The sequence below is a fragment of the Sus scrofa genome, chromosome 17 (genome assembly GCF_000003025.6).
Source record: "Sus scrofa isolate TJ Tabasco breed Duroc chromosome 17, Sscrofa11.1, whole genome shotgun sequence".
Classification (NCBI taxonomy): domain Eukaryota; kingdom Metazoa; phylum Chordata; class Mammalia; order Artiodactyla; family Suidae; genus Sus; species Sus scrofa.
Window position 1 is genome coordinate 22324350 of NC_010459.5, and position 27333 is coordinate 22351682.

Here is a 27333-nt window from a genome sequence, read left to right on the forward strand (position 1 = left end):
ATCTGGGCACTGGTTCCCTCTGAAAAACTCAAGGACCTGCCCCCTTACCATAGAGGTGTAAGTTTTTCTATAGGTATACTACAATTAAAAGTTTTAAAACTATAATGTAATTTTTTTTTTTTTTTTTTTTTTTTTTTTTGGTCTTTTAGGGCTGCACCCCTGGCATATGGAAGTTCCCAGGCTAGGGGTCGAATCAGAGCTGCAGTTGCAGGCCTACGCCACAGATGGGGCAACATGGGATCTAAACCACATCTGCAACCTACACCACAGCTTGAGGCAACGCCGGAACCTTTAACCCACTGAGCAAGGCCAGGGATCAAAATCTCATCCTCATGGATACTGGTTGAGTTCTTAACCTGCTCAGCCACAATGGGAACTCCTAAATTTTTAATAAAAATTTAACTGCAAGTTAAAAAATGGTTAGCATTGCTGGGCAGAGGACCCAAAGGATCTCTCCATATTATTTCTTAAAACTGCATGTGATCTACGATTATTCCAAAAGGGTTTTTTTGGTGGTTGTTGTTGTTTTATCAGAAAAACGTGGAGTTCCCACTGTGGCACAATGGGACCAGTGGCATCTCTACAGCTCCAGAATTCAGGTTCAATCCCCAGGTCGGTGCAGTGGGTTAAAGATCCAGAGTTGCTGCAGCTATGGCGTAAGTGACAACTGTGGCTCAGATCTGATTCCTGGTCCAGGAACTCCATATGCCATGGGGTGGTCAAAAAAGAAAAGAAAAAAAAAATCAGAAAATGAAAATTTCCAGACTCCTATCCCCAAAAATTCTGACTTAGGTCATGTGAGGTAAATAAAAGGACTCTTTTATTTTTATTTATTTTTTTAACAAGCTACCTCAGGTGATTTTGATCCACTTGGACCGTGGCCCTCACCTTGAGAAACTCTGACCTAAATGAATTCCATAAGCTGCTTAACCTTGTTTTCTCCTTGAACCACCTTGAGGTGGCTGTAAAGGCAACTATGAGCAACAGCACAGAGAAGGTGGAGAGTAAGAAAGCATGAGTGATAAAAGCAACTTATACAACTCAATAGCAAAAAAGCCAATTGACCAATGGAAAAATGGGCAAAAGACCTGAATAGACTGTTCTCCAAGGAAGATATACAGATGGCCAGCAGACACATGAAAAAATGCTCAACATCCCTGATTATAAGAGAAATGCAAATCAAAACTACCATGAGATACCACCTCACACCAGTCAGAATGGCCATCATTAATAAATCCACAAATAACAAGTGCTGGAGGGGTTGTGGAGAAAAGGGAACCCTCCTGCACTGCTGGTGGGAATGTAAACTGGTACAGCCACTATGGAGAACAGTTTGGAGATACCATAGAAATCTATACATAGAACTTCCATATGACCCCCCAGTCCCACTCTTGGGCATATATCCAGACAAAACTCTACTTAAAAGAGACACATGCACCCGCATGTTCATTGCAGCACTATTCACAATAGCCAGGACATGGAAACAACCCAAATATCCATCCACAGATGACTGGATTCAGAAGATGTGGTATATATACACAATGGAATACTACTCAGCCATAAAAAAGAATGGCATCATGCCATTTGCAGCAACATGGATGGAACTAGAGACTCTCATACTGAGTGAAATGAGTCAGAAAGACAAAGGCAAATACCATATGATATCACCATAACTGGAATCTAATGTCCAGCACAAATGAACTTCTCCACAGAAAAGAAAATCATGGACTTGGAGAATAGACTTGTGGCTGCCCGAAGGGAGAGGGAGGGAGTGGGAGGGATTGGGAGCTTGGGGTTATCAGATACAATTTAGAATAGATTTACAAGGAGATCCTGCTGAGTAGCATTGAGAACTATGTCTAGATACTCATATTGCAGCAGAACAAAGGATGGGGAAAAAAATGTATACATGTAAGAGTAACTTGATCCCCATGCTGTACAGCAGGAAAAAAATAAAATAAAAAGAAAGCATGAGTGAATCATAAGAGGCTACAAAAGCTAGCCATTCCAGGAACTAGGATTCAACTGTTACTGGACAAAAGTTAGATGAATTGGAAAAAGATTTATAGAATCACTGGTAAAAGGACAAAGGTTTCTGTGTAATCATCAAAGGTGCAACCACAAATATTATGTGCAAATCAATGATTTTTCTTAGTAATTTTCTATCGAGAAGTAGTGAGATCAAGATTAAGATAAATGATGTTGGACGTTAAATATCCCTTAGGAGGTTGGCAAGACAAACTTTGGAAATTGGGGCAATAGGCTTGTACTTATGGTCATTTCTGGTACATTCTTTTTTCACATTGACAATAATATTTTACTTCTGGGACTAGAAGTAAATAAAGGAAAAAATTTAGTTCAAGCTTAGTCAGGTCACAGAGTATTTTGATATGCTTCAGCTCCAGTTCAAACTCTCTGGAGTGATATACTTTGGTTCTGATTCAAACTGCTTTGATAAACTTTTTGAAAAGTCTTTAGCTTAATTTAAAGTTCAGTTTTGAAATAATAAGTTAATACCTTAATCTAATTCCAATATTAAAAAATCAAATCAAAGCTCATTCAGATTTCCTGTTACTTTTGGTAGAAACCCCTGTTGTGACAATCTGCAATCTCAAGAGCAATAAAATTTTCAGTTCATTTTCTTGGGCCTTCCAACAAGAAAAACAGTTGGCATATCTGTTCAAGCCTTATTTTCGGCTATGCCTTGAGCTGAAATAATGGTCTTAGTTACACAGCTTCCTATATTCAAAAGGAATATAGGTTGCAGTCTGCTCAATCCTGGCAGACTGCAACCCTAACAGAATGCATGTTCCATGTGACCAAATCTCTCTTTTTAAAAAGAAAAAGTTAGAAACCCAGATTTTTATGAGTCTCCTGATTTTTTCTTTTTTCCAGACCACACCTGCGGCATATGGAAGTTCCCAGGCCAGAGGGTTAACTGGAGCTGCAGCTGCCAGCCTATACCATAGCCACAGCAACACAGGATCCTAGCCTCATCTGTGACCTATACCACAGCTCACAGTAATGCCGGGTCCTTAACCCACTGAGCAAGGCCAAGGATCAAACCTACGTTCTCAAGGATACTAACTGGCTTTGTTACTGTTCAGCTACAACAGGAACTCCATGAGTTTCCTGATTTTTAATGTTGGCAACAAATTCCAATTTTTAAGGACTAGTCTATGGGCCAATCAACACACATCTGTAAAGTGTCTCTTCTGCAACCTCTGTCCTACATCACTTTATAAAGGTTACTAATGTCTCATGCTTCTCCAGATGAAAACTCTCAGCTTTGGTAAGTCTTCAGTTTTCCACACAATACTGATTTCAGGCAAAGCAGCTTTTTGACACAAATGCCAGTCTTAACAACAAATCATGATTTCATTCTCATGTTTAGTTGAATATTTAAAACACTGAATATTCTTATTTCTTGCTATTTAAACAAGAAGAATGATAAGTAAAGAAGTAAACCATTTAATCTGTGCTGTAGACCAACAACCCCGTATCAACACTCTTTACTAAAAGCCAGGTTAATGGTCAGAAATGCCAGGTATCTTCCTATGATGAAAATTAGAATTCATAATACTTTTTTCACTTTTCCAAAATGAGTAAGATAAGCTTTCTACTCAGAATTCACAAGAAGGATGATGAAATACCATGATCTTTTCTCAAGACTCCCTTGATTACCACTAGTAATAGACAGCTTCACCAACAACTTTATCCAGTGGTGAACTGCCATTTTTTTTGTTTTTGTTAGGCCGTATTCACATGATATGGAAGCTCCCAGGCTTGAGATCCAATTCAAGCTATAGCTGCCGGCCTACACCACAGCCACAGCAACTTGCAGAATCCAAGCCATGTCTACAACCTACATCATGGCAATGCTGGATCCTTAATCCTCTGATCAAGGCCAGGGATTGAACTCAAGTCCTCATGGATACTAGTTTGGTTTGTTACCACTGAGCCATGATGGGAACTCCTGAACTGCCATTTTTAAAATGATAAAACACAGCATTCTCTTTGGAGTTAGTAATCTGGAGCAAAACAAACAAACCAAAAAAAAAAAAAAAAAAAACACATAAAATGTATACGGTTATGCAGCAGAGGGCAAGGGGGGACATCAGTTGAGGTAGCATGCAAAAAAAAAAAACAACAGAGATAATCAGGTAAAATAATTAAAGGATAATGAGAATCCATCTACAAATAGATACCAGATACACAGCTTTTGTAAAAGTTGGCTCTTATGTTCTCAGTGTGAACTTCAGTGATTTTAAATTCAAGGCAATAGGCACATGAAATTAAAGAAATATTAAATTTTGAAGAAATTATGGCATTCGGATAGACCATATTTACAAGAAAAATTCTTGGGTAAACAAAGGAACAGTAACAAGGTAACCAGACTTAGCAATCCACTCAAGCACCTGCTTCTGAAAGTCACATTAGCTCATCCAGGCTTTGACTTTCCATCTTCCTGCCCAAACTGCCAGTTTACCATTTCTCTGTACCTCTTCTAGGATATAGTGAATGTGCTTAAAGGGTGTAAATTACCAACTATACTGCCCTTTGTCTAGTTCTGAAAAAACACTCAATGAAAAGAGGGTAAAACTATGATAAAACTTTTATTTACTATCAGAAAATTTTACTTAACTGGGTTTACCTTGTTTTCTATGACTGACTAATTAAAGAATGTGGAGAATAACAGAGTTCTGCAACAGAAATCACACAATTCTGGATTCCTCCTAATATCTGAGACAATGCTGACCTAAAAAGCAGAATTTTCACAACTGGACCAAACTGGAGGTCATGGTATCTGCTATCCTAGGAGTCCAGGAAATAAGGTCAGAAAGAGGCGAGATAGATGATCCAACTTAACATTCAGTCCCCAAGTAGTTGCCTACTATGCCTTAAAAGATGCCCAGGAAAGATATATCCATGTGATATGAGGAGTTCCCGTTGTGGCTCAGTGATTAATGAATCTGACTAGGAACCACGAGGTTGCGGGTTCGATCCCTGGCCTTGCTCAGTGGGTTAAGGATCCGGCGTTGCCATGAGCTGTGGTGTGGGTTGCAGACTCGGCTTGGATCCCAAGTTGCTGTGGCTCTGGTGTAGGCCAGTGGCCACAGCTCCGATTCAACCCTTAGCCTGGGAACCTCCATATGCCGCGGGTGCGGCCCAAGAAATGGCAAAAAGACAAAAAAAAAAAAAAAAAAGATATATCCATGTGATGTGATCATGTTGTATCCAAGAGGATGGTTTACCATTATAAATAATCTTCATTAGTATTTATACATAGAAACCAGCAGATAATTGCAAATTCATTTGCAAGTCACTGAAGATAACACCCAGAAACCTATTTTCAACCATGTGTTGAAAACAATGAAATGACTTCTGCAATGGTGTTGCCTTTTCTTAGAGTTATTCTCTAAAACTGGGTGATACGGAATTCCCATTGTGGCTCAGTGGGTTACGAGCCCAACTAGTATCCACGAGGATGCAGGTTCAATCCCTGTCCCTGCTCAATGGGTTAAAGATCTGGTGTTGCCGTGAGCTATGATGGAGGTCAGATGCAGCTCAGATCCCACATTGCTGTGGCCATGATGTAGGCCAATAGCTGCAGCTCTGATTTGACCCCTGCCCTGGGAACTTCCATATGCTACAGGTGTGGCCCTAAAGGGGAAAAAAAAAAAAAAAAAAGGTAAAAGAGGGTCATATAAGAATATATTCACCCTAACACTAGATCTAAACAATTAAGACATGATTTACTGAGATGCATACTACTGCTTATGTTTAGGTTTTTAGCCAATTAGTATTATATTAATAAAGACTGGAAAGTTTAAGAATGAATGGACTCTAAGCAATACATTTCAGCAGAGTTAGAAAACATTTTTACTAGGGCCAAATGAAGTATCTTTCATTCATTAATCCAGAACCAAGGGGCATACTTAAACATCAGAAGCTCAATTATTTAAAAAGAGTTCCTAGGAAAACAAAAAACTTTCCATTTTCATTCTGTAACTGCTCAACAACAGAGAGTATTCTTTCTTTTTGGCATTCTTTCTCTTTTCTCTTCCTCAGCAATATTTACAGATGCACTGGCTGCTTTACAGACATGCTAAAAGTTCGTGCTGTGGCTGATCAAAGTTGGAATGCCTGAGGAAATTACTCAACTCAGACAGCCCGGAATTGTACCTAGCCAAATAGTTACAGCGCTCCACTTTTAACATGTGTTAAAGTAATATTTTCTCAATCCTGGATATAAGTTGAGAGAACGTTTGTTAGCATCACACTCTGTGAACAGTGGAGTCAAATAGTTTTAGTATCTGTGACAGTTCATTTTTTCAATGGTTCAATTACACAAAAAACAACATATTCAATGTTAAAAAAAAAAAAAACTAACACACAGCATTGTATACATTAAGAACCAAGAGTTTTTAATGATCTTCTGGAAGCATCCAAGCCCTTCTAGAAATGTCAGAATAAATGCAACAAATATTGCTACTTGTTCATTATAGTATTTGTTGATCTGGCACACAATATTCTGTGGAAAAAAAAGAGAGCCATGTTTTTTCTCTAATTTATCATTTAAAGTATTTTAACAAAAAAGCACTGCCCATCTGTGTTCATCTCCTTTCCATTATTAATCTGCCTCATTTGCAAATAAACACATAATTAAGCAGAAAAATGACAATGCAGCAGTTTATTTTCATGGCTATTTTTTTTAATTGAAAGCCACAGAATTGTAGTACAAAGGGTTACTTGTCAAACACAACACAAATCTCTAAAATAAAATATTGGCTTCCATAGAGCTGCACATCTGAAATAGTTTTACACTTTGTTTTAGTTGGATTCTTTACGATGTCCAGGAAGAAGTTAGCACACATGGTACCTGAAATTGTCCTTTCCACATGATCTTCAATAGAACAGACAAATGTAGTTGTTTCTCTAGTAAAGCCAAATTTGGCATCTACTTATACTTCCCTTCAACCTAAATACTTACACCTTTTAACCATGTTGACAATAATATGGAAATATCACTCAAAAAGAACCCAACAGACCATGGAATTGTAATAACATAAACTATCCTTCTATCATATGTGAGGTGAGGACATGGTCAGAATTGGGGGGGAGGAAGGGGTATAACAACTTATTAAGTATGTTTAAAAGTTATAAATATGCTTTTTATTTAAAAGGCTTCCAACCCCTAGAAAATGTTAACATCTGCACATACTCCAAAAGAGGAAAACATAAATAAGTTCCCCACACCGAATTTTCTGAGAAGCCTAATAAGTGTTATAGTGTTGATACACTATATTAAATGTATGTCATGAACTGTCAGGAAATTCATATACTATGCTGGAGGCCTGGACCCTGAATGAGAATGACTGGCAGTAAAAACTCCTTACCAGTGGGAATGGCCAGAGAACTTTTGTCAACTGGGATGCCTTAGGATTCCATTTTAAGCTGTTTGCTCTGCTACAGTGAACTGCAATCCTTCATTACTCTAACACTTAGGTAAAGTCTGATGCAAATATAAAAATTAGATGACAGGCAGATAGGGAGAGAATGAATAAAAAAAAACTGAAGTAATATTTTGTTCTGCTTTGGAGTAGGATTTAGGATACGATCTTGATGAGATTCCTAAAAATTATGTAACTTAAGGTTCTTCCTCACTCCTTTCCAGATTCTGAATCAAGGGCTGCATTTGAGAGATAGACAAAACCTTAAAACCAAAAGCAGGCTCTCAGGAGTTCCCGTTGTGGCTCAGCATTAACAAACCCAACTAGCATCCTTGAGGATGTGGGTTAAATCCCTGGCCTTGCTCTGTGGGTTAAGGATCTGGTGTTGCCATGAGCTGTGGTGTAGATCTCAGATGCAGCTCAGATCTGGCATTGCTGTGGCTGTGGAGTAGGCCAGCAGCTGCAGCTCCAATTTGACTCCTAGCCTGGGAATTTCCATATGCCACAGGTGCAGCCCTAAAAAAAGAAAAAAAGAAAGAAAAAAAAAAAAAAAAAAAGCAGTCTCTCATATTGACCTTCATATCAGCCAGTGATTTTGCTGAATACACAAAACTGTTCTTAACCTCGACTTTCATTACCAAAAGCAAAAAACAGTAGATGTTACATTATAAAATTGAGGTCCCAAATGATACAGATCTAAACACACACACATTACACACACACACACCATACACATATACAAGTGATTTAATAATCACAGCACTATAAATCCAAGAGACAATGAATCTAATATCTCTATTAATTTAGAACAAGTAGACATTTTACATTTAATCCAGAAGTCTTGGGAGTTTCTATAGTGGCTCAGAGGGTTAAGAACCCAACTAGTATCCCTGAGGATGCATGTTTGATCCCTGGCCTCACTCAGGATATTAAGGATCCAGGGTTGCCACAGACTGCAGCATAGGCCACTGATGTGGCTCGGACCCCAAGTTGCTGTGGCTGTGGCATAAGCCTGCAGCTGCAGCTCTGATTCAACCCCTAGCCTGGGAACTTCCATCCACTGCACGTGCAGCCCTAAAAAGAAAAAAAAAAAGTCTAAATTGCTGCCACATAACCACAAAATTACTGCCAACTCCACCATACTACCAAATGTAGCTTTAAGTAGCTCAAAACTGAATTCTAAAATGTATATTCTCGGCAAGTAATATTTTTCAAAGCAAAATAAAGGTTCAAACATAAAGCTAAAAGCTCCTTAGGAACTGCTAAGTCTGATCTTGGACCATGTCTTCTACCAGATTCAGCAAAGATGAATTCATCTGATAAGGTCTACATAGCTCTTCAGGAAATGGCTAAAAAAGGGTGAAAATATTTTCACATCCTCATCAGTACAGTTCAAACATAACAAGCTCTGTATGTGTTTTGATTTGGTCAAAAAGTAATACATAGGTTTGATGCACCCTAAAAAATTAATCTAGAATATAATCATTGATTCTATTTGCTTTTTATTCCAAAAAAAATTAAAAGAAAAAAATCACTGCTTTTCCATTAAGCAGGCACTTTGTGCTAATGAGCATGTTTAATTTCTAGAGTCTTAGAAAAAGAACAGATGCACCTAATGTGTAAACACAAACAGTAAGTTACAAGTTGCCCCTTAGTACTAAAGGCAAGAATCAGCATCAGTACTCAAAAAAGTGTTTTAAAAAGAATGTAACTTACTTTTACTGTCCCAGGCTAACTGGGCTCTGTCTGGTGCTTCTTTGTCTGCACTTGGCCACCCACAGCCTGTCTTCTAATTAAATCAATGCTCTAGCAGCAGAACAAGCAAACAAGTTGCCTCCCATCTGCGTACAGCTCTTCAGGACACATTTCCCTTGGTCAGAAGGTGGAAATTCTTGGGAGAGGTGATTTTCTCTGCCTCTTCACAAGAAGAACATGGACACTTGGCTGGATGCAACTCCATGAAGTGTAACTGTGTGTATACACCTCAAAAAATAAAACAAAAAAATGCAGAGAAACATAAAGACTCTATAAACAGCTGGAATACACAGAAATACTGAAGCACCACTGGAAATACTGCTAAATGGACAGCAAGATAGGGTCTTTGACTGAAATAATCAATGATACCAAGTTGGGGAGGAAAAAAAAAGTAAAAGGAACACCTAAGGTCAAAATCCAAATTCATGCAATGAAAACATTTTAAGTACTACAAAGGGGAAAAGGTAAAGCTCCTTTACTTCACATACATAAAAACAGGACCCCACCCCATTACAGAGGATAAAAGATACTGTCAATGGAAGAGAAAGCAGATTTTCAGGGGTAGTAGGTCTAAAATTAGATTCCTCAATCCCATAGTTAAGGCACCTGTGGATATGTGAGCTCAATGCATCGAGCTGTCTTTCCAAAGTGTTCAGCCCTAGTAGGGAAGGAAGGGGAGAAGGAATCAGGAATTACTGAAAGCTACCTTCTGCTTGTGAAAAGATGTTTTCTGTAAAACAAAAAGCGTGAAGAATGGAGATGCTCACTTATTTAAATAATGTTTCATTTCTTAAATAGACATAAATGACTGCAAAGCAGATGCTCTTACTTTTTTGTGACCAAAAAAAAGCCCCAAACACTGAAGTGGGATGGGAGCAGATGTGGTTAAGCCTCTACTTACAAAGAAACCCCACAAGCGAATTTGCTACCAACTTGGTGAGAGAAAGAGGTTATGAGACCTTACCAAAGTTCCCTTCAATCCTAGATATACCCATACACCAGCAGCAAACCACACCATCCTCATGACCACTGAGCATCTCAGGGGGTGGTAGGTCTGGGTGCTCTCTCTAACCCCTAGGCACATGGACAATTCCAGCCAGAAGTACACACCCAAGGGAAGTGGGTGTGGCCTAATCCTGCAGATGTACCGACGCCTGGGATGTGGTTCACCAACAACAGACTACTCAACAGCAACACATTCTGCAGAGGTCAGATAAATGCCTGATGATACTATATTTAATAAAGTAAATATACAATAATGCAAATACCTACTTTTTCTTTCTCACATCCCAAACTATCTGCCGTCTGGATAAGAAGTTACTTCTTTAAAGATTTTCCTAGAGTTTCTAAGCAAGCATTATACTGGACTAGATAGAGATCCAAAAACAATGGACTGTTTTTAACAGACAGATATAAAAACCCGTGCCCAGTATAACCTGTTCTTTAAATGCTAAAGCCTTGGACAATAAACAAATTTCAGCCATGAATTACCATCTCCCCTGACCATGGGAAGACTTAAAAGAGTGAATCAACTCAACAAAGAACTGCAGGGTGCACTTAGAATAAAGTAAGTTCAACAAAACACTGTTAACAAAGAAGCCTTTGCAATTTACCTTTCACTATATGAAATTTAAAAGCTATTCCTGGAGTTCCCGTCGTGGCTCAGTGGTTAACGAAGCCAACTAGGAACCATGAGGTTGCAGGTTCAAACCCTGGCCTTGCTCAGTGGGTTAAGGATCGGGCGTTGCCATGAGCTGTGGTGTAGGTGGCCGACATGGCTCAGATCCCGCGTTGCTGTGGCTCTGGCGCAGGCCGGTGGCTACAGCTCGGATTAGACCCCTAGCCTGGGAACCTCCATATGCCACGGGCGCAGCCCTAGAAAAGGCAAAAAGACAAAAAAAAAAGCTATTCCTAGGAGTTGTGGCGCAGCAGAAATGAATCTGACTAGGAACTATAAGGTTGCAGGTTGGATCCCTGACTTTGCTCAGTGGATTAAGGATCCAGCATTGCCGTGAGCTGTGGTGTAGGTCGAAGAAGTGGCTTGGATCCAGTGTGGCTGTGGCTGTGGCTCTGGCGTAGGCCAGAGCTGCAGTTCGGATTCGACCCCTAGCCTGGGAACCTCCATATGCTGTGGGTACATCCCTAAAAAGACAAAAAAAAAAAAAAAAAAAAAAAAAAAAGATAAAAGCTATTCCTATCACTATTGTTACTGCATACTATCCTGCCTACCAAAATAATCAGTTTCCAAAAACAATTAAACAAAATCTCTCAAAGGTGGCACCAGCCAGCTAGCCAGATTCATCAGTTTCCTCACACAAGACTACAAGTAACATCTCAAAAGTTCATCATTCATATTTTATCTGTTACTCTTTTTTTTTTTTCCTTTTTTTTTCTTTTTAGGGCTGTATTCATGGCATATGGAAGTTACCAGGCTAGGGGTCAAATCAGAGCTTCAGATGCCAGCCTATACCATAGCCACAGCAATGCCAGATCTGAGCTTTGTCTATGAGATACATTGCAGCTCATAGCAACTCTAGATCCTTAACCCACTGAGCAAGGCCAGAGATCTAACCTGCATCCTCATGGATTCAAGTCGGGTTCATTTCCACTGAGTCATGATAGGAACTCCTACCTGTTATTCTTTATTAGAACTTTATAGACCACATCTTAGTACTTTTTTTAAAAAAATATTGATGGGCATTCCCACTGTGGTACAACAGGATCAGTGGCATCTTGGGACACAGGTTCAATTCTCAGCCAGCATAGTGGGTTAAGGATCCAGCATTGCCACAGCTGTAGCTTGGGTCACAACTGCAGGTCAGATCTGATCCCTGGCCCAGAAACTCCGTATGCTGAGGGGCAGCCCAAAAAAAACATAGATAGATAGATAGACAGACAGACAGACAGACAGATGTACAAGGAAAGCTACAGTAAGTGTTTTATGAGTTCATTTTCTATCAGAATCTATGAAACACTTTCTACTTTACCAGAGGCATTATGACAAACCCAGATCTATATCCAATTTTCTCACAGAAGAAATTCCTATCACAAGCTATACACGTGAAATGTGCAAAATTATGGTCTAGAATTTAAAATCCACTTCCACTATCCAAACCAAAACTGTTTCAAAAGTAGGCATGAAAGCAACTGTCTTCCAAATGCATAGCCCTGAACACGAAGGTCAAATAGTTTCACAAATGCATCTTCTCTGCTGTGAGTGAAACCAGTCCTGCTACCCCATGGATAAAAGTCACTCTCCCATTAGGTCTAAGGAGAATCTCAAAAAGGCTATAATTAAATGAAAAAAAAATGGGATCAAATCACTTTAACAATACATTATTAAAATATGATCTATAAACTGACCTTTTCATTTCCTTCTCAACTTTTTTTTTTTTTTTTTGTCTTTTGTCCTTTGTCTTTTCAGGACTACACACGAGGCAAATGGAGGTTCCTAGGCTAGGGGCTGAATCAAAGCTGTAGCTGCCAGCCTACACCACAGCCAAGGCAACACCAGATCCTTAACCCACTGAGCAGGGCCAGGGATCTAACCTGTGTCCTCATGGATGATAGCTGGGTTTGTTAACCACTGAGCATAACGGAAACTTCCCCCACATTTTGAAGATAAACAAAATGCACTTTGGTGTCATCTATTTTCATTTCCACACTGCAGAATGTCTCTCCAATAAGTGGTCATCTTCCCTCCCAAAACGCCAAGGGAGAAGCTCATCAACTTAACAGGCAGCAATTTACATGCTTACCCTCTACCCCTTACTTAGTGAAGGAAATACACCCTCTGGTACCCAGACATTGTAGTCTTAGGATGACACCACTTGTCTGTCCTGGTAGATGAGAGAAATGAAACCACGCAACGGAATGAGATTCCAAGAAAAGCTCAAAAATGATTTGTCCAGATGGCCTGTATAAGTTATAGAGGCCACTGAATCACATCATTTTTTATTATAAATTTTCTTTTCTTTCACTTTATCTCCTCCTCCTCTGTGGCATTAAGACGATCAGAGTATTTTTCACTATTTGGGTAAAAGAAAATTTTCATATTCTTCAAAATACAAAGCCAGATACCCCTTTAGCCAATAAGGACCATGAAGCCATTTCCACCATTTCAATCCACAGTGAGCAAAGTGCTCATGGAATTCAAACCAATTTTAGTTATCTGAGTAATAATGTCACAAGCAAGTTTTTAAAATATGTTTTTTTAAAGTCAAAAAGTATATCCCAAAGTCAAAAGACAAAGGTATGATGATTTGCCACACCTACTTGATAACTAGGACAAAACTTAGCACTATTCAGTAGATTCCTCAAAATTAAAGATAAGTGGTTACTCTCAAACACAACACAGTATAAATTAGACTGTGGGATTTTTCAGTTGGCTGAAAGGACTTAATATTGTAACTTATATTTCTTTAAGTACCAAAAACATAAAAATTCAATTTTTACATCTTTTCATTGACCAAACCATTACAATACCTCCCTCATTAAACGCTTTATTTGAAAATCCCACCCTGTTTAAAGGGGATGAATTGCAGTTGTGCAAGGTGAAACTGCAGGGGGCAGTATAAGCATGACGTCCAACATAATTCTTAAGATCGAAGAAAATTCTTCCAGTTCGGGTAGCCTTAACCTTTAAACAACTAACATATATTTCAACCAAAGATTCCACATTAAAATAAATTTTTAAAGAGAATTCACTGAAATTCTTCCTCAAACTTAATAATTAAAGGGGGGAAAGTACACTGAACTCACTCAGGCCATGCAACATAGTCCAATCAAAATAACAGAATACATTCTCTTAAAAACTTTCATACCCACACTCTTAAAAAGCACAGGTCATCATTCAAAATTATAAAGCTCTCTTACTCGTGTGTAACTCATTCCAAAAAGGATTTTAAATCATTCTTAAGTATGCACAAGAAAATTCTTTAAAAGTGGAATTGACATTGTAGATCAATTATACTAAAAAAAAAAATTTTTTTTAAGAAAATATCAGTATAAAATCAGTATTGATTCATCACAGGAAAAAATGTAATGAAATATTCATCATTATATAAGTAGGATTTGAGAAAAATTAAAGTTCTTCTAAGATGCAGAGGAAAAGGAAACTTAATTTTACTCAATTTTGTATTCATAGTTGCCCTTATGTATATACCCCAGCTATGCATTAACCTTCTTTCTCCAGACCCACAAGCTCCATGCACCTGTAACCTCAGGGCATCAGCTTCTACACAAAGAAAAGTAATTAGTAATTTGTAATTAACTACTGAATTAAGTTAAATGGAGCTTTCCCTGTGTGTGTATTTAGAATAAAGGTAAGATGTGATGGTAAGGACACTGATATTTCCATCACTTTTCTCCTTTTATCTACAACATATAATTAACCTTTCTTTGACACTGCAAACTTGTCATTAACAGTTACCATAGGAGTTCCCGTTGTGGCACAGCGGAAACAAATCTGACTAGGATCCATGAGGACGTAGGTTCGATAGATCCCTGGCCTCACTCAGTGGGTTAAGGATCCGGCATTGAGTTGAGCTGCGGTGTAAGTTGCAGATTTGGCTCAGATCTGGTGTTGCTGTGGCTGTGGTGCAGGTGGGCAGCTACAGCTCCAATTCCATCCCTAGTCCGGGAACCTCCATATGCCATGGGTGTGGCCTTAAAAAAAGAAAAAAAAAAAAAGCTACCATAAATATTCACCTCATATATATCATTTCCAAAGTACTTCACAATAGTAATAATCGCTAACAGTTATGCTTACCATGTACCACACACTGTTCTCAGTGATTATCAATTGTTAACTCAGTTAGTCTTCATAACTCTACAAAGTAGGGATCATTATCCCCAAATTATAAATAGGTAGACTGAGTCAAGGAGTGGCTGTGAGGTGCCTTGGGATGCATGGCTAATGGTTGGTAGAGCTGGTATAAGGTTTATCAGGCTCACATTCACAACGCACGCCTCAGAGACCAAACTATGGTGGAACTGGTGCCACCATATATGTTCACCTTCCTTGACTACATACAGCAGGACCAAGCTGGAAGCATTAACAAAGACAGTATACAATCTACAAAGCATGACCAAAAGCTTCCTGAGAAAAGCACAGCTCCAAGCAGGGGAATGAATACAGAGAAAACATGGCTTGGACTTTTGATAAACTCCTGGGCAATCTTCACAGGGAAGGGCAAGGCCTGGCATGTCCTGGTAGGGAACCTGGTATGAGAGCCTAATATAAGGGCCACAATCCAGTAAACTCAGGACGTCTGCCCTATCTCCTCTTCCTCCTCCAAATCATCACTGCTTTACCTTCATGTCTTATTTGATTCCCCTAGTAATCTTCTCAAGCAAAAAACTATCTGTTCACTGTAAGCCTCTAAACTGACTTACACAAATCTACCTTCTCTAAGTTTGAGCAGCAGAAGTCAGTCCCCTGAAGCCCTCACATCCCAGGGACAAACCCATGCTCAAGGTTCCCCATTCAGAGAACAGAGACCCTCACTTCAGAGTACAAAGAATTATAGCAAACTTGAGAGCCGATTCACTGAAATCCTAAGGTCCACAGTTCATTGGACATGAACCTAACAATCACACTGCCCAAGACACACCTCACAAAGCACCACTTCAGGATACACATCCAACTGCTAAGTTTGTAAGGAAACGTCCACTCCACTTTGGACACTTTTGGACAGTTGGCATTTTTTTTGTTTTCTAAACAAGGGAATATATATTAATTCGGGGAGTAGGGAAGAGTTAACTTCAGGAATTTTTCTTCTGAAAATATTAAGGAAATTTAAGCATCCAATCACCAGTAACTTGCATTCATGAATCTCACAAAACTGGGGAAAAAATGATTTAAACAACTTCTTTTATTACTCAGAGAAGTCTCCAATGAAAACAACCCAACAACATCATAGGCTTCTTCATAACTTGTGAATGGCGTTGGGTAACACTGGTCATATAATTGCTGGTTGACTAAACAAGTTTCATGTCATTTAAGAATAACGAATATAAACTCACAAATATTTTAAATGAAACAAAGAAAAGAAATACCTCAAGCTCCACCAGAGCTGCTGTCACTGCATCTGTCGCAAGAGCGCCAGCCTGTAGCTTTTCAATTGCCTATGAAACCAAGGGGCAAGATTATTCATTGTAAAACCACAACTTCTCAAACAAACCCAGAAACTTTCCAAAAGCTTAGAGAAGTGCAGGAGACATTTAGAGTTAATAAAAATTGATCACTAGAGTTCGATTTCATACTTCAAGATATAAACTAGTTACATTTAAAATAAGCAAGTGTTGGAGTTCCCGTCATGGTGCAGTGGAAACAAATCCAACTAGGAACCATAAGGTTGTGGGTTCGATCCCTGGCCTCGCTCAGTGGGTTAAGGATCCGGCGTTGCCGTGAGCTGTGGTGTAGGTTGCAGACGTGGCTCAGATCCTGCATTGCTGTGGCTCTGGTGTAGGCCAGTGGCTACAGCTCCAATTCGACCCCTAGACTGGGAACCTCCATGTGCCACAGGAGCGGCCCTAGAAAAGGCAAAAAGACAAAAAAACAAAATAAAATAAAATAAGCAAGTGCTTATATGCAGGATAATTTGTGATATAGCTCACTTAATATTATTCAAATTAAAACAATGAATAAAATCTAGCCACTAAATGCAAAGTACAAGGAATTTAGTAAGTGAAAGGGCTTCATTCATCACAGGGCAATTCAAATAGCCATAGAAATAAGATGAATTCCATTTTCAAGTAGGAATTCATATTTTATATAGATAATTGAATCTCAGACTAAGCTAAGAATTTCTTTTCCCACTGTTACTCCCTATCCCCCAGCTATAAAAAAAAACAGTGACCCTCAGTCACATAGGCATTTCAGAATCCTTAGATGGAAGCATACCTTTGACAAAAGCATTTTTGATACTATAACGTTTTTTACATTGAGATAAACATATCACATTCTTTTGTATATAATCTACAGAGAGGAAAGTCACTAAAATCACCTCATTTCTTACGTATAAATTAAGAAAGAAAGAAAAGAAAGACTGATTTCTTTTTTAATTTTATGGCCACACCCATGGTATATGGAAGTTCCCAGGCCAGGGGCTGAATCCAAGCCATAGCTGTGACCTATGCTGCAGCTGGGGTAACGCCAGATCCTTTAACCCAGTGTGCCAGGCCAAGGATTGAACCCACATCTCCACAATGACCCTCACATCAATGCGGTCAAATTCTGTGGGGGGGGTTTTGTTTGTTTGTTTGTTTTTTGCTTTGCTTTTTGTTTTAGGGCCACACCCACAGCATATGGAAGTTCCCAGGTTAAGGGTTAAATCAGAGCTACAGCTGCCAGCCTACACCACAGCCACAGCAATGCTAGATCCCCAACCCACTGAGCAAGGCCACGGATCGAACTCACATCTTTATGGATACTAGTCAGATTCACTTCTGCTATGCCACAATGGGAACTCCCTGAGATCAGATTCTTAACCTACTGTGCCTACGGTGGGAACTCCAAGACTAATTTTTTAAATGAACTACTGGAGCTGCAATTTAGTCAATAAAGATCAAAAACTAACAACTGTACTCCTCATTAAACTTTTAAGAAATTGGAGTTCCTGTCCTGGCTCAGGGGAAACAAATCTGACTAATATCCGTGAGGACGCAGGTTCAATCCCTGGCCTCACTCAGTGGGTTATAGATCCAGAATTGCTGTGAGCTGTGGTGTAGCTCTCAGACACAGCTCAGATCTGGCATTGCTGTAGCTATGGTATAGGCTGGCAGATTCAGCTCCAATTCAAACTCTAGCCTGGGAACCTCCATATGCCATGGCCCTAAAAAATAAAAAACTTTTAAGAAGTTCATTTATTGTATAAATTGAGGAGGCTGGTTACACAATCTAAATGTATTAGATATATTGGACTATAGTCCTACAAAAGTAAACTGTTTCTTTTCAGATTTCAGGAAAAGATTTCACACTTTGAAAAATAACATAAAAATTATAAATAGCATAGAGAATATTTAGCTTTATTATAAACTTTCTAAAACAATAAATCTCTATAACATATATTTTTCTTATTAATTTATAAGATTTCATTCATAAGAAAAAGTTTGTATGTCTAATAAAGCATAACATTCTTTTTATTTTATTTTTTTGTCTTTTTTTAGGGCCGTACCCCTTAGGCTAGGGGTCAAATCAGAGCTGTAGCCACAGCCACAGCAATGCCAGATCCAAGCTGCATCTGTTACACCACAGCTCATGGCAACATCAGATCCTTAACCCACTGAGCAAGGCCAGGGATCGAACTTGAGTCCTCATGGATACTAGTCAGATTCATTTCCACTGAGCCAGTATAATCTTCTTTAAATGATATGAAAATATAAATGAAAAGAGTTGCAAGAGACCCCTATTTACTTGATATGCAATATCAAATTAACATTCTATTTGCATAAAAAGTAATGGAAAGTCTGCCGACAAGAGTATACAGTCAGGATCAAAATTACAACAAACTACATTTCTCTTGAGTCCATTCCTGCCTCTACATTAAGTATTCAACAATTTAGCAAAACCTCAAAAACCAAAAAGGAAAAAAAGCACAACTGAGTACAAGGGCAAAGTTAAACTTAGGAATGACAATGAATTTTCTATGAAACAAACTATGTGATGAAAATCAGAAGGAATAAATACAGGATAATCTCCCTAAGAAAAACACCCATTTTAATTTTTTACTGATTTTTTCTTCCCTTCATAGAAAGACACATTAACTGCCTTTGAGCTGTTTTCCCTACCCCTTCTATAGAGCTCAACGCCTTTGCAAAGATTAAAAGATATATGATTATGTGCCCACAATTCCAAAAATACAGACTTTAATCTGGGAAAGGAAGGAAAAGATCTAAGCATGATTTGCAAAAATAAAAGACAAAAAACAAAACAGAGACCCCACAAATACGAGCAAAATTATTTCTTGGTCCAAACCAAAGATTGTCTTACAAGTCAAACCTTAAAATTTTGAATTTCAAGGTAAAGCTGCTTTACGGTCAAAACTAAAATGTTTTGATTGGATAGATGCATTCTCTTCATACCTTTTGACAAGCTCGTTTGCATACATGTTTATATTCCTTGGCTTTGGATTCAGAATGATAACCTGCACCTGCAGTGAAAAAAATCAATCAATTGTTAGCTACCATTAAGATGTGAGACCTTGCTTACATTATATGAAGAGCTCATATAAACTGATACTCTCCAAGTGACAAATACAACTATTGTCCTAGGTATACAGAGTCTTAAAAATCTAACAACTTTTTTCTCCACCATAAGCCTTATGCCTTATCTCCTTTTTCAAAAGCTATTTTCCTGCTAGGGGCCCTTGGAAATAAACAACTCATGTCCCCAAAGAGGCTCTGCCGAGTTCACCTCTTCTCCTTTTGAAAACTTCCCCAAAGTTAGGAGTATTTTATTTTCTTTGCCTTGTTTTGTTGTTGTTGTTTGGTTTTGTTTGTTTGGCTGGAGGTGATAACCCAGACAGTGTTAAGGACAGAGTCCCTTCGAGTTCCTCTCTGTTGACCTTTGGGAAGTCCCTGCCAGAATTCTTAAGAGTAACTTTAGAAAACTAGGTAGTTTCAAAATAGCACTTAAAATTGAGGGGCGTTACATCCCATCTGTCCACAGACCCCACCAATCACTGCTCCTACCCAAACTTGTACACCCTCTCACCCCCGGAAAATAGCTCTGAAACTATTCAGGGTGGCTCTGAAACTCAGTGCCAGTATATTCACAACTGCCTATTAGAAATCCTGGCGGACCCTGTTTTAAACAAACACCTAGCGACTTCCTCAAGAGAATGGCTCTGAAATTTTGTTCCCTAAAAGATTAATACTTGCTTAGTTAGGAATTTGAGAATAATCTAAGAAAGAAACCACGACAAGAGCCCTTAAACTCTTGTGATGATTAGGCTTTTAATCAAAGTTCTTTAGCAGGGTTGTGAACCCCCCCCCGCCCCACCCCCAGAGGCTGTGGCTCCCCAGAAGGGTTAAAGAACTACATCTCTAAGCCTGAGGGCTCCTCCCGTGAGACTGCGGACTAGGACACAAACTTAACCCACCTCTTCTCAAGGTAAAGAAAGAACTGGCCCAAGAAGGTATGGTTAAGGGACCCAAGAGAGCAGAAAAAATGCCCAAACAACTGGGATCCACAAATGATGCAAATTCTAATCCTATTTCTCAAGAGAACCCTGAAACTTCTTAGAACCTGTGTAGCTAATTTAACAAAACTCTCTTCATGGTTGTCTAATAAATTAGTCCCCAGTCTATTGTCTTAGATCTCAGGCCTCAATCCTTCAGCAGTGTTTTCCCAAAACCGGAGGAAAAGAGGCTGCAAATAGGCCAACTATAGCCAAATAGGCAACTTCAGCGTTTGGATAACAACACTAATAACATTAACATATCAATCCTCTGCTTAGAATAGGAAAACCTGCTCAGCATGGCTCCAGTGTATCTCTAATATCTGATTAAAACATGCTAATTCCTCTGTTAAACAAAGGAAAGGTAGGCTTAGGATCTAAACCACTGACAAGCAACAGAATCTAGCTAAAATTTAATCAACACTGTTTTTTTGCACTGTGTTTAAATTAATTTCTCTTCATGTAAGTAATACTAACACTTCACTTAAGTTTCATCTTTAAGATATTAAGGTTAAAAAGTGTTTAGCTGTTTTTTTTTTAATATTAGGTAAAAGTATAGTTAGTATTGAGAGATCTGGGAAAAAGCAAGAATCTGCTATTCAAATGACTAAAATTTGGGCAAGTCTCCTCTAGGGCTAAAGCGGGGGGGGGGGGGGGACATAAAATCTCTACACTGGAATTGAAATTTTGTCCATTAAATATGTAAGATACATACTACACAATCAGTCTGACCTTTTTTTTTTTTCTTTTTCTTTTTCGGGCCGTACGTGCACCGTACGGAAGTTCCCAGTCTAAGATGCAGGCCTACGCCACAGCCACGCCAGATCCTTAACCCACTGAGAAAGGCCAGGGATCAAACCTATGTCCTCATGCTTACTGGTTGGCTCATATCCTGCTGAGCTACAGCGGAAACTCCCAGTCTGACCTTCTAATAATTTAGAACGGGAAAGTCACCCTTAACCCACACAACTTCCTGCCATCAGTCAGACTTCCTCCTATTACAGTTGGCCTCAACTCTAAGAGCCATTACCATCAGGTTGTGTGTCTGAGAGAGGAGGGAGGCCACTACAACTGTCATGGGGGCAACTCTTTCCAACTCATCGAAAACTCCATATTGTTGCTTGTTACACATTTCAGGCCTTTCCTGTACATTTTTGCAAACACTTATTCTGAATAAAATAACTCACAGGGTACTATGAAAGGTGTGACACCAACATGGTATAGTAGAAAGAACACTGGCCTAGCATCTGAAGGCAGGAGATCTAGGCTGGGTCTACATATACCAGGATTATTTCTATAAATTTACCTCATGTCTTTGAAAAATCATTTGAAAAGAAAAGAAAATTGTACATGTTTTTTTCTTTGTTTGACTTTTTTTTTTTTTTTAGATTTTTCGGTATTAGATTCCATAAGACTGCCCAAGCTGCTCAGTCTAATAACTGGTTAATGACCAGGCAGAACACTACTTTGACAAGAAGAAACAATTCCATTCCTCACCCTACATCAAAGCTAACTTTAGACCCATCCTGCTTAACTGTCTGAGGACAGTTAAAAGGAGACCCCACCATTCCTTCTTCCTTCACAGAGGTCATGAACTTTAGATTCTGAATGCAGGCAAATAAAAATGGCTAAAGCAAATGGAGGGGGAAGGAGAAAAACAAACAAAACCCCTGGGCAGGGGCTGCACTGCTTGGAAACCTTAAATGCATCAATGAAGAGGATCCAGAGGTTGAACCTCACTGCGTCTGTCTTCAAGGTCCTCTGAAACAGACATCAGAGCTGACCAAGGGCCATGAGCAGTAGGCAGGGACTGAAGAGCCCATTTAAGGGTTTCTCAGCCTGGCCCTTGTAGGAACCAGTCATGTGACTGAAGCCACTTAATCTTTCTGGTTTTAAGGTTCCTCATTCATAACATTAAGAAGGCAAACTAGCTCTGAGACTGTATAAATTATACTCTAAGATGGCCAAACTCAAAACTGAAGTCAATAAATTTTTTTTAGCACCATTATTTTTAAAAACACAAACTAGAGTTTAAACAATTACTTTGGTTTTAATAATACCTAAATATACCTTTTATATGGGGTAAAAATAAATAATAGAGTAAGTGAGTGAAGGAGACAAAGGAAGAGCCATCACTATAAGATCTTCCAAGAGGGGAGGCATGGGGCTGGTGGGGGGCAGAGGCCCTCACTATATCAAAGTCAATCCCTTTGGATCCAACTCCTCTGGCAGTTTGCCTCCTCCAGACATGAAATTCAATTCTCAGTGTACTTCAAAGCAAGGAAAGAAAAAAACAACATAATTTCCTCTTCCAACTCACCCACTTAGAGCTTACCTGCATGCACCAACACAAAGCCCCCTCGCTTCTCTTTATGGGCCTGTTTTGTTTCCAACTCTTTGGCTGTTATTTTAACAGCCGAAACCTGAGATGATCTGGAAGGCAGCCCTTCTCCAGAACTCATCCCCTTCTCCATGGTCATTCTCCAAGATTACCATCTTCTATTGGGAAAAGAGCATACTTCCATCCAAAAGCAATTGCAGGAGAGGAACTGCCCTAAAGGAAAATAGGCAAAGATGGTATGCTTTTCTTTCCAATAACATAACACATAACTTACACAAATTTGTGCAAAGATAATGTTCAAAAAAACCTAACTGTAAAGTTATTTAACTGCGTAATACAAAGAATATAAAAAGGTTAGAATTTAAATCTCTCTGTCCACTGACAGTACTTGCTTCAAGTGGTATAAACAAAAGAACTGTTGTAAAAAGACCTCATATTGAATCCAAAGATATTTTATCTTTCATTTTATCTACATTGAAGAAAAGCTCGAATAACTCAAATATCACTTTCTATTCTCTCCAAACCAAATGCTAATAATCTCTGGGACATTCTAGAGCCACAGGCAGTGCTGGCAACATCCCTGATCCTTGATATAAAGCCTAGATTGCTTTTTTTTTTTTTCCAGCCTTACTGAGACATATGGGATATACACAATTGTGTAAGTTTAAGGGGCACAATATGATGATTTGATACACATATATACCATAAAATATTACCACAACGAGGTTAGTTAACACATCCATCACTTCATATAATTAGAATTTTGTCGCATATGGTGAGAACATGTAAGACCTTCAGACTGCTGCTTGCTTAAAAAAATAAAGCAACATACAGATTTACGTCTGCCTGCGAAGAACCTCCTAAGACAATTTAATGTGTCACAGCTCAGTAGTAAAACACAAATGCTAACAAAATTATATGACTAAAACAAGAAATTAAAATAACACTTGTGCAAACACTTGTTAATTTTCTTTCTTTTTTTTTTTTTTCAGGGCCACACCTAGGATATATGGAAGTTCCAGACGAGGGGTCCAATCAGAGCTGTAGCTGCTGGCCGACACCACAGCCACAGCAACCTACACCTCAGTCCTTAACCCACTGAGAGAGGCCTCATCCTCATGAATACTAGTCAGGTTTGTTACCACTGAGCCACAACAGGAACTCTTGTTAATTTTCATGAAAGTATTATTTCTGAGGTTCTCAAAAGATAAATCATAAAATACAAAATTTAATAAAGCAAATTACAAGTAACTTATACCACAAAGTTTCTAAGCTCACAAGCTTCTAGCAATCTTGGCTTAGTAATAATGATGGCAGAACACACTTCAAACTGTGGGAAAGTAGACCATTTAAAAATCGACATACAGAGACTTGAAAAAAAATCCAAGAATAATGTGGTTGAAACTACTTGAACACCTAGATTCACACTGTTTGGTAAAATTCTGTGCCTTATTCAAAACTGAGAAATGGGGAGGGACACAAGTCTTTCCCAATAGAAAACATAAATAAATAGTAATATAGAGTGATTTAGCCAACTAGTCCAAAAGAGCAGTGTTACTTCAAAGTGTAGCCTGTTTGTTATCAATCTGCAAGAGATTACTATTTTATTAATATACTAATTGCTTTACATGCACATTTTCAACAAACTGTATACAGTTTTGTAATTCTTTTCTATTTCTCCATGTATTATTACATTTTTGAAACAATTTTATCTGCTACATCTAAGATAATAAGAACTTTTGCTTTTATCTTGCATTCACAGTTCCATATTTTTCTTTTCTTTTGAGGGTTTTGTGGTGTACTGTTTTTGTATTTTACAAAAGAAATGGTCAATAATGGATTTAAAAAAAATATTAAGTTGGTCTTTCTCACCAGAGATGGTCTATGAAGCATTGCAATATGGTATATTAACTTTCTATGATTCCTGATTTAAAAGTTCCATTTAATTTTTATTACATATCATTTCAAGAACAAATAATTTTAAATTATACATATATGCTATTATATTAAAATGTTTACATATATCAAAAATGCAGGAAAATTTTTTGATTACAAAAGAATGTTGAGGTTAATTAGATAACAGTGAATTAAAATGCCCGTTTTTGTTTTTGTTGTTGTTTTGTGGTGGTAGTTAACTCTCTGAGGATGGATTTTCTTCCAATGACTTCACAAGGATCTGCCTCAATTACCTTTATTTGACTTTGATTACTTCTCTGTAATAAGTCAGTTGACAAAGTCAGTTTAAATGATCAGCAGTTCATCTGTCTGTCCATACAGACCATAAAGTATGACCAGGCCATGAAATGAGCTTTGGCCCCCTAGTCCCACAAATATAGCTGTATGAAAACTCAGGCTTTGGAAAATTAAAAACTTCAGTTCAAAAGAAAACACATCCAAGCAGTATAAATTATAAAATTTACTCTAACTCACTGTCATGAGATGCATTTTTTCATGAATAACAAATAAAGAATATCTACATTTTATAATGAATAAGATTTGATGTAATAGGCATTTTAATGTATGTGGTATTTAAAAGCACTGATTCTCAAGCTTGTCTGAAAAAAATAAAATGTGGAAGATGAAATTATAGGCTATCTCTTGAGCGAGCCACCATCCCTTACAGACTATCTAAAGTGTGCTAATTTAGCAAATCATGTCATCTCAATAAACACCTCCAAAAATCCTGGCCCCCAAGTCTTGCTGGCCTAGGAAAGGGACTCAAGTGGACAGGCTATCCAATATACAACTCTGGCCTCCAACTCCCAATGGTTACTGGAATATTTTTAATTCAATTAGAAATGAAGCAATTTCTAGGCCAACATCAGTTTTTGCTTAACTCGGAACCATTAAAAGTCTGACCTTCCTAAAAGAGTTCCAACAAAGGTCTAAAAAAGGATTTTTTTTTAAAAAAAAGGCAAGTAGGCAAATCCTAGTTTACAGAAAAATTATATATAAGTTTAAACAGATCAATAGATGCTAAAACCTCACTCAAAAGAAAAATGCAAAATAAAACTACACTCAAATATCATTTTTTAACTTGGATTGGCAAAAAAAGGTAAGAGTACAACATGTTCTGAGGCTACAGAGAAACAGAAGTTCTCATACACTGCTAGTAGGGGCCTAAAGTAATGCAATTCAACAAGTGCAATTTAGCAAAATAAACCAGAATTACAAATACACACCAAAGGACTGTCTGTAATAGGAATGATATGGACCAACAATATGTCTTGATGAAAGTGGTTAAAGGAGTTCCCATCGTGGCTCAGTGATTAACAAATACGACTAGGAACCATGAGGTTGCGGGTTCAATCCCTGGCCTCACTCAGTGGGTTAAGGATCTGGTGTTGCAGTGAGCTGTGGTGTAGGTCGCAGACATGGGTCGGATTCCACGTTGCTGTGACTCTGGCAAAGGCTGGTGGCTACCACTCCAATTAGAACCCTAGCCTGGGAACCTCCATTGCCGAGGGAGTGGCCCTAGAAAGGGCAAAAGACAAAAAAAAAAAAAAAAAAAAAAAAAGAAAGTGGTTAAAAAAAAAGCAGCTCTGGAAAAAATGAGGCTGTGCTTGATATAGAAATATGAAATGACCAATCTTGAAGATATTTTGGTAAGTAATAAAGGCATAGTACTGAAATACATGCAGTACCATATTTTGAGGGGAGAAAAAATGGTATAGCTAAATATATATGCAAAGTACAATCTGAAAGAATATCCCAAAAAATAGTATAATTGTGGTTATCAGAAGATTTGGATGACTGAGGGGCAAGGGTAGGATGAAAATATCACTGTTCCCCATTTTGTACCTTTTGATTTTGAACAAGTGGGATGTACTCAACAAAAAAGCTTTTTTACTTACTTATTTATAAAAGCACAAGGTAACTAGCCAAGTCCAAGTTCCAAAATAGGGCAAGCCTATAAGATCCCACTTCAAAACTTCAATAAGAGGAGAAATGCCCCAAAAGTTCTCAACAATCATCCCACCCAGAGAAGGAATAGACAAACACATGGCCAATCAACAATACTGGCCAGAGAGGTCCTAATTTAAAAAACTATAAAGTTAGGAGTTCCCCTCATGGTGCAGCAGAAAGAATCCAACCAGGAACCATGAGGTTTCAGGTTCAATCCCTGGCGTCACTCAGTGGGTTAAGGATCCAGCATTGCCGTGAGCTGTGGCGTAGGTCACATGCGGGACTCGGATCTGGCAGTGCTGTTGCTCTGAAGTAGGCTGGCAGCTGTAGCTCCGATTGAACCTCTAGCCTGGGAACCTCCATATGCCACGGGTACAGCCCTAAAAAGAGAAAAAAAAAAAAAAAAAGCAATAAAGTTAGTATTTGGTCTTTACAATTAAAATAAGGAGTAAAATATAAATCATGACTGTAGGTTAACATCGAGAATACCAGTGATATTTTTATCACGTTTGTAGCCATTATTATAAATCATTATTTGAAATGAATAAAGCATACTTACATTAATATACTGATCCATAAGATAGATGTTTAACACTTCAGTTAAGCCTTTGAGGTAACGCTCAACACAAAAAGATTTCCAACGAAAGAAGATGCATAAGTATGCCATAGTTTTAAGAAACAGAAAGCAATTTTA

The 27333-nt window shown here is 38.3% G+C and overlaps 1 protein-coding gene across 13 annotated transcripts in view; it reads right to left on the bottom strand.

The window, feature by feature from the left end:
• The window catches only part of TASP1 (taspase 1), a 395076-nt gene that overhangs the window by 360981 nt on the left and 6762 nt on the right, over positions 1–27333 (bottom strand). For 11 of the 13 annotated variants that reach the window (XR_308663.3, XR_001302035.2, XR_002340057.1 and 8 more), the window contains exons 2-4: positions 22728–22946; positions 19296–19363; positions 16269–16337 (exon numbers count right to left, since the gene is read on the bottom strand). Coding sequence is in view for 8 of the 13 variants with exons in the window: in XM_021078004.1 (XP_020933663.1) it covers positions 16269–16337; positions 19296–19363; positions 22728–22872 (282 nt within the window). In the remaining 5 variants the exon portion in view is untranslated. Of the gene's footprint in view, positions 1–9170; positions 9438–16268; positions 16338–19295; positions 19364–22727; positions 22947–27333 lie in introns of all 13 variants that reach the window. The other 2 variants (XM_021078006.1, XM_021078007.1) reach the window with 1 other exon arrangement.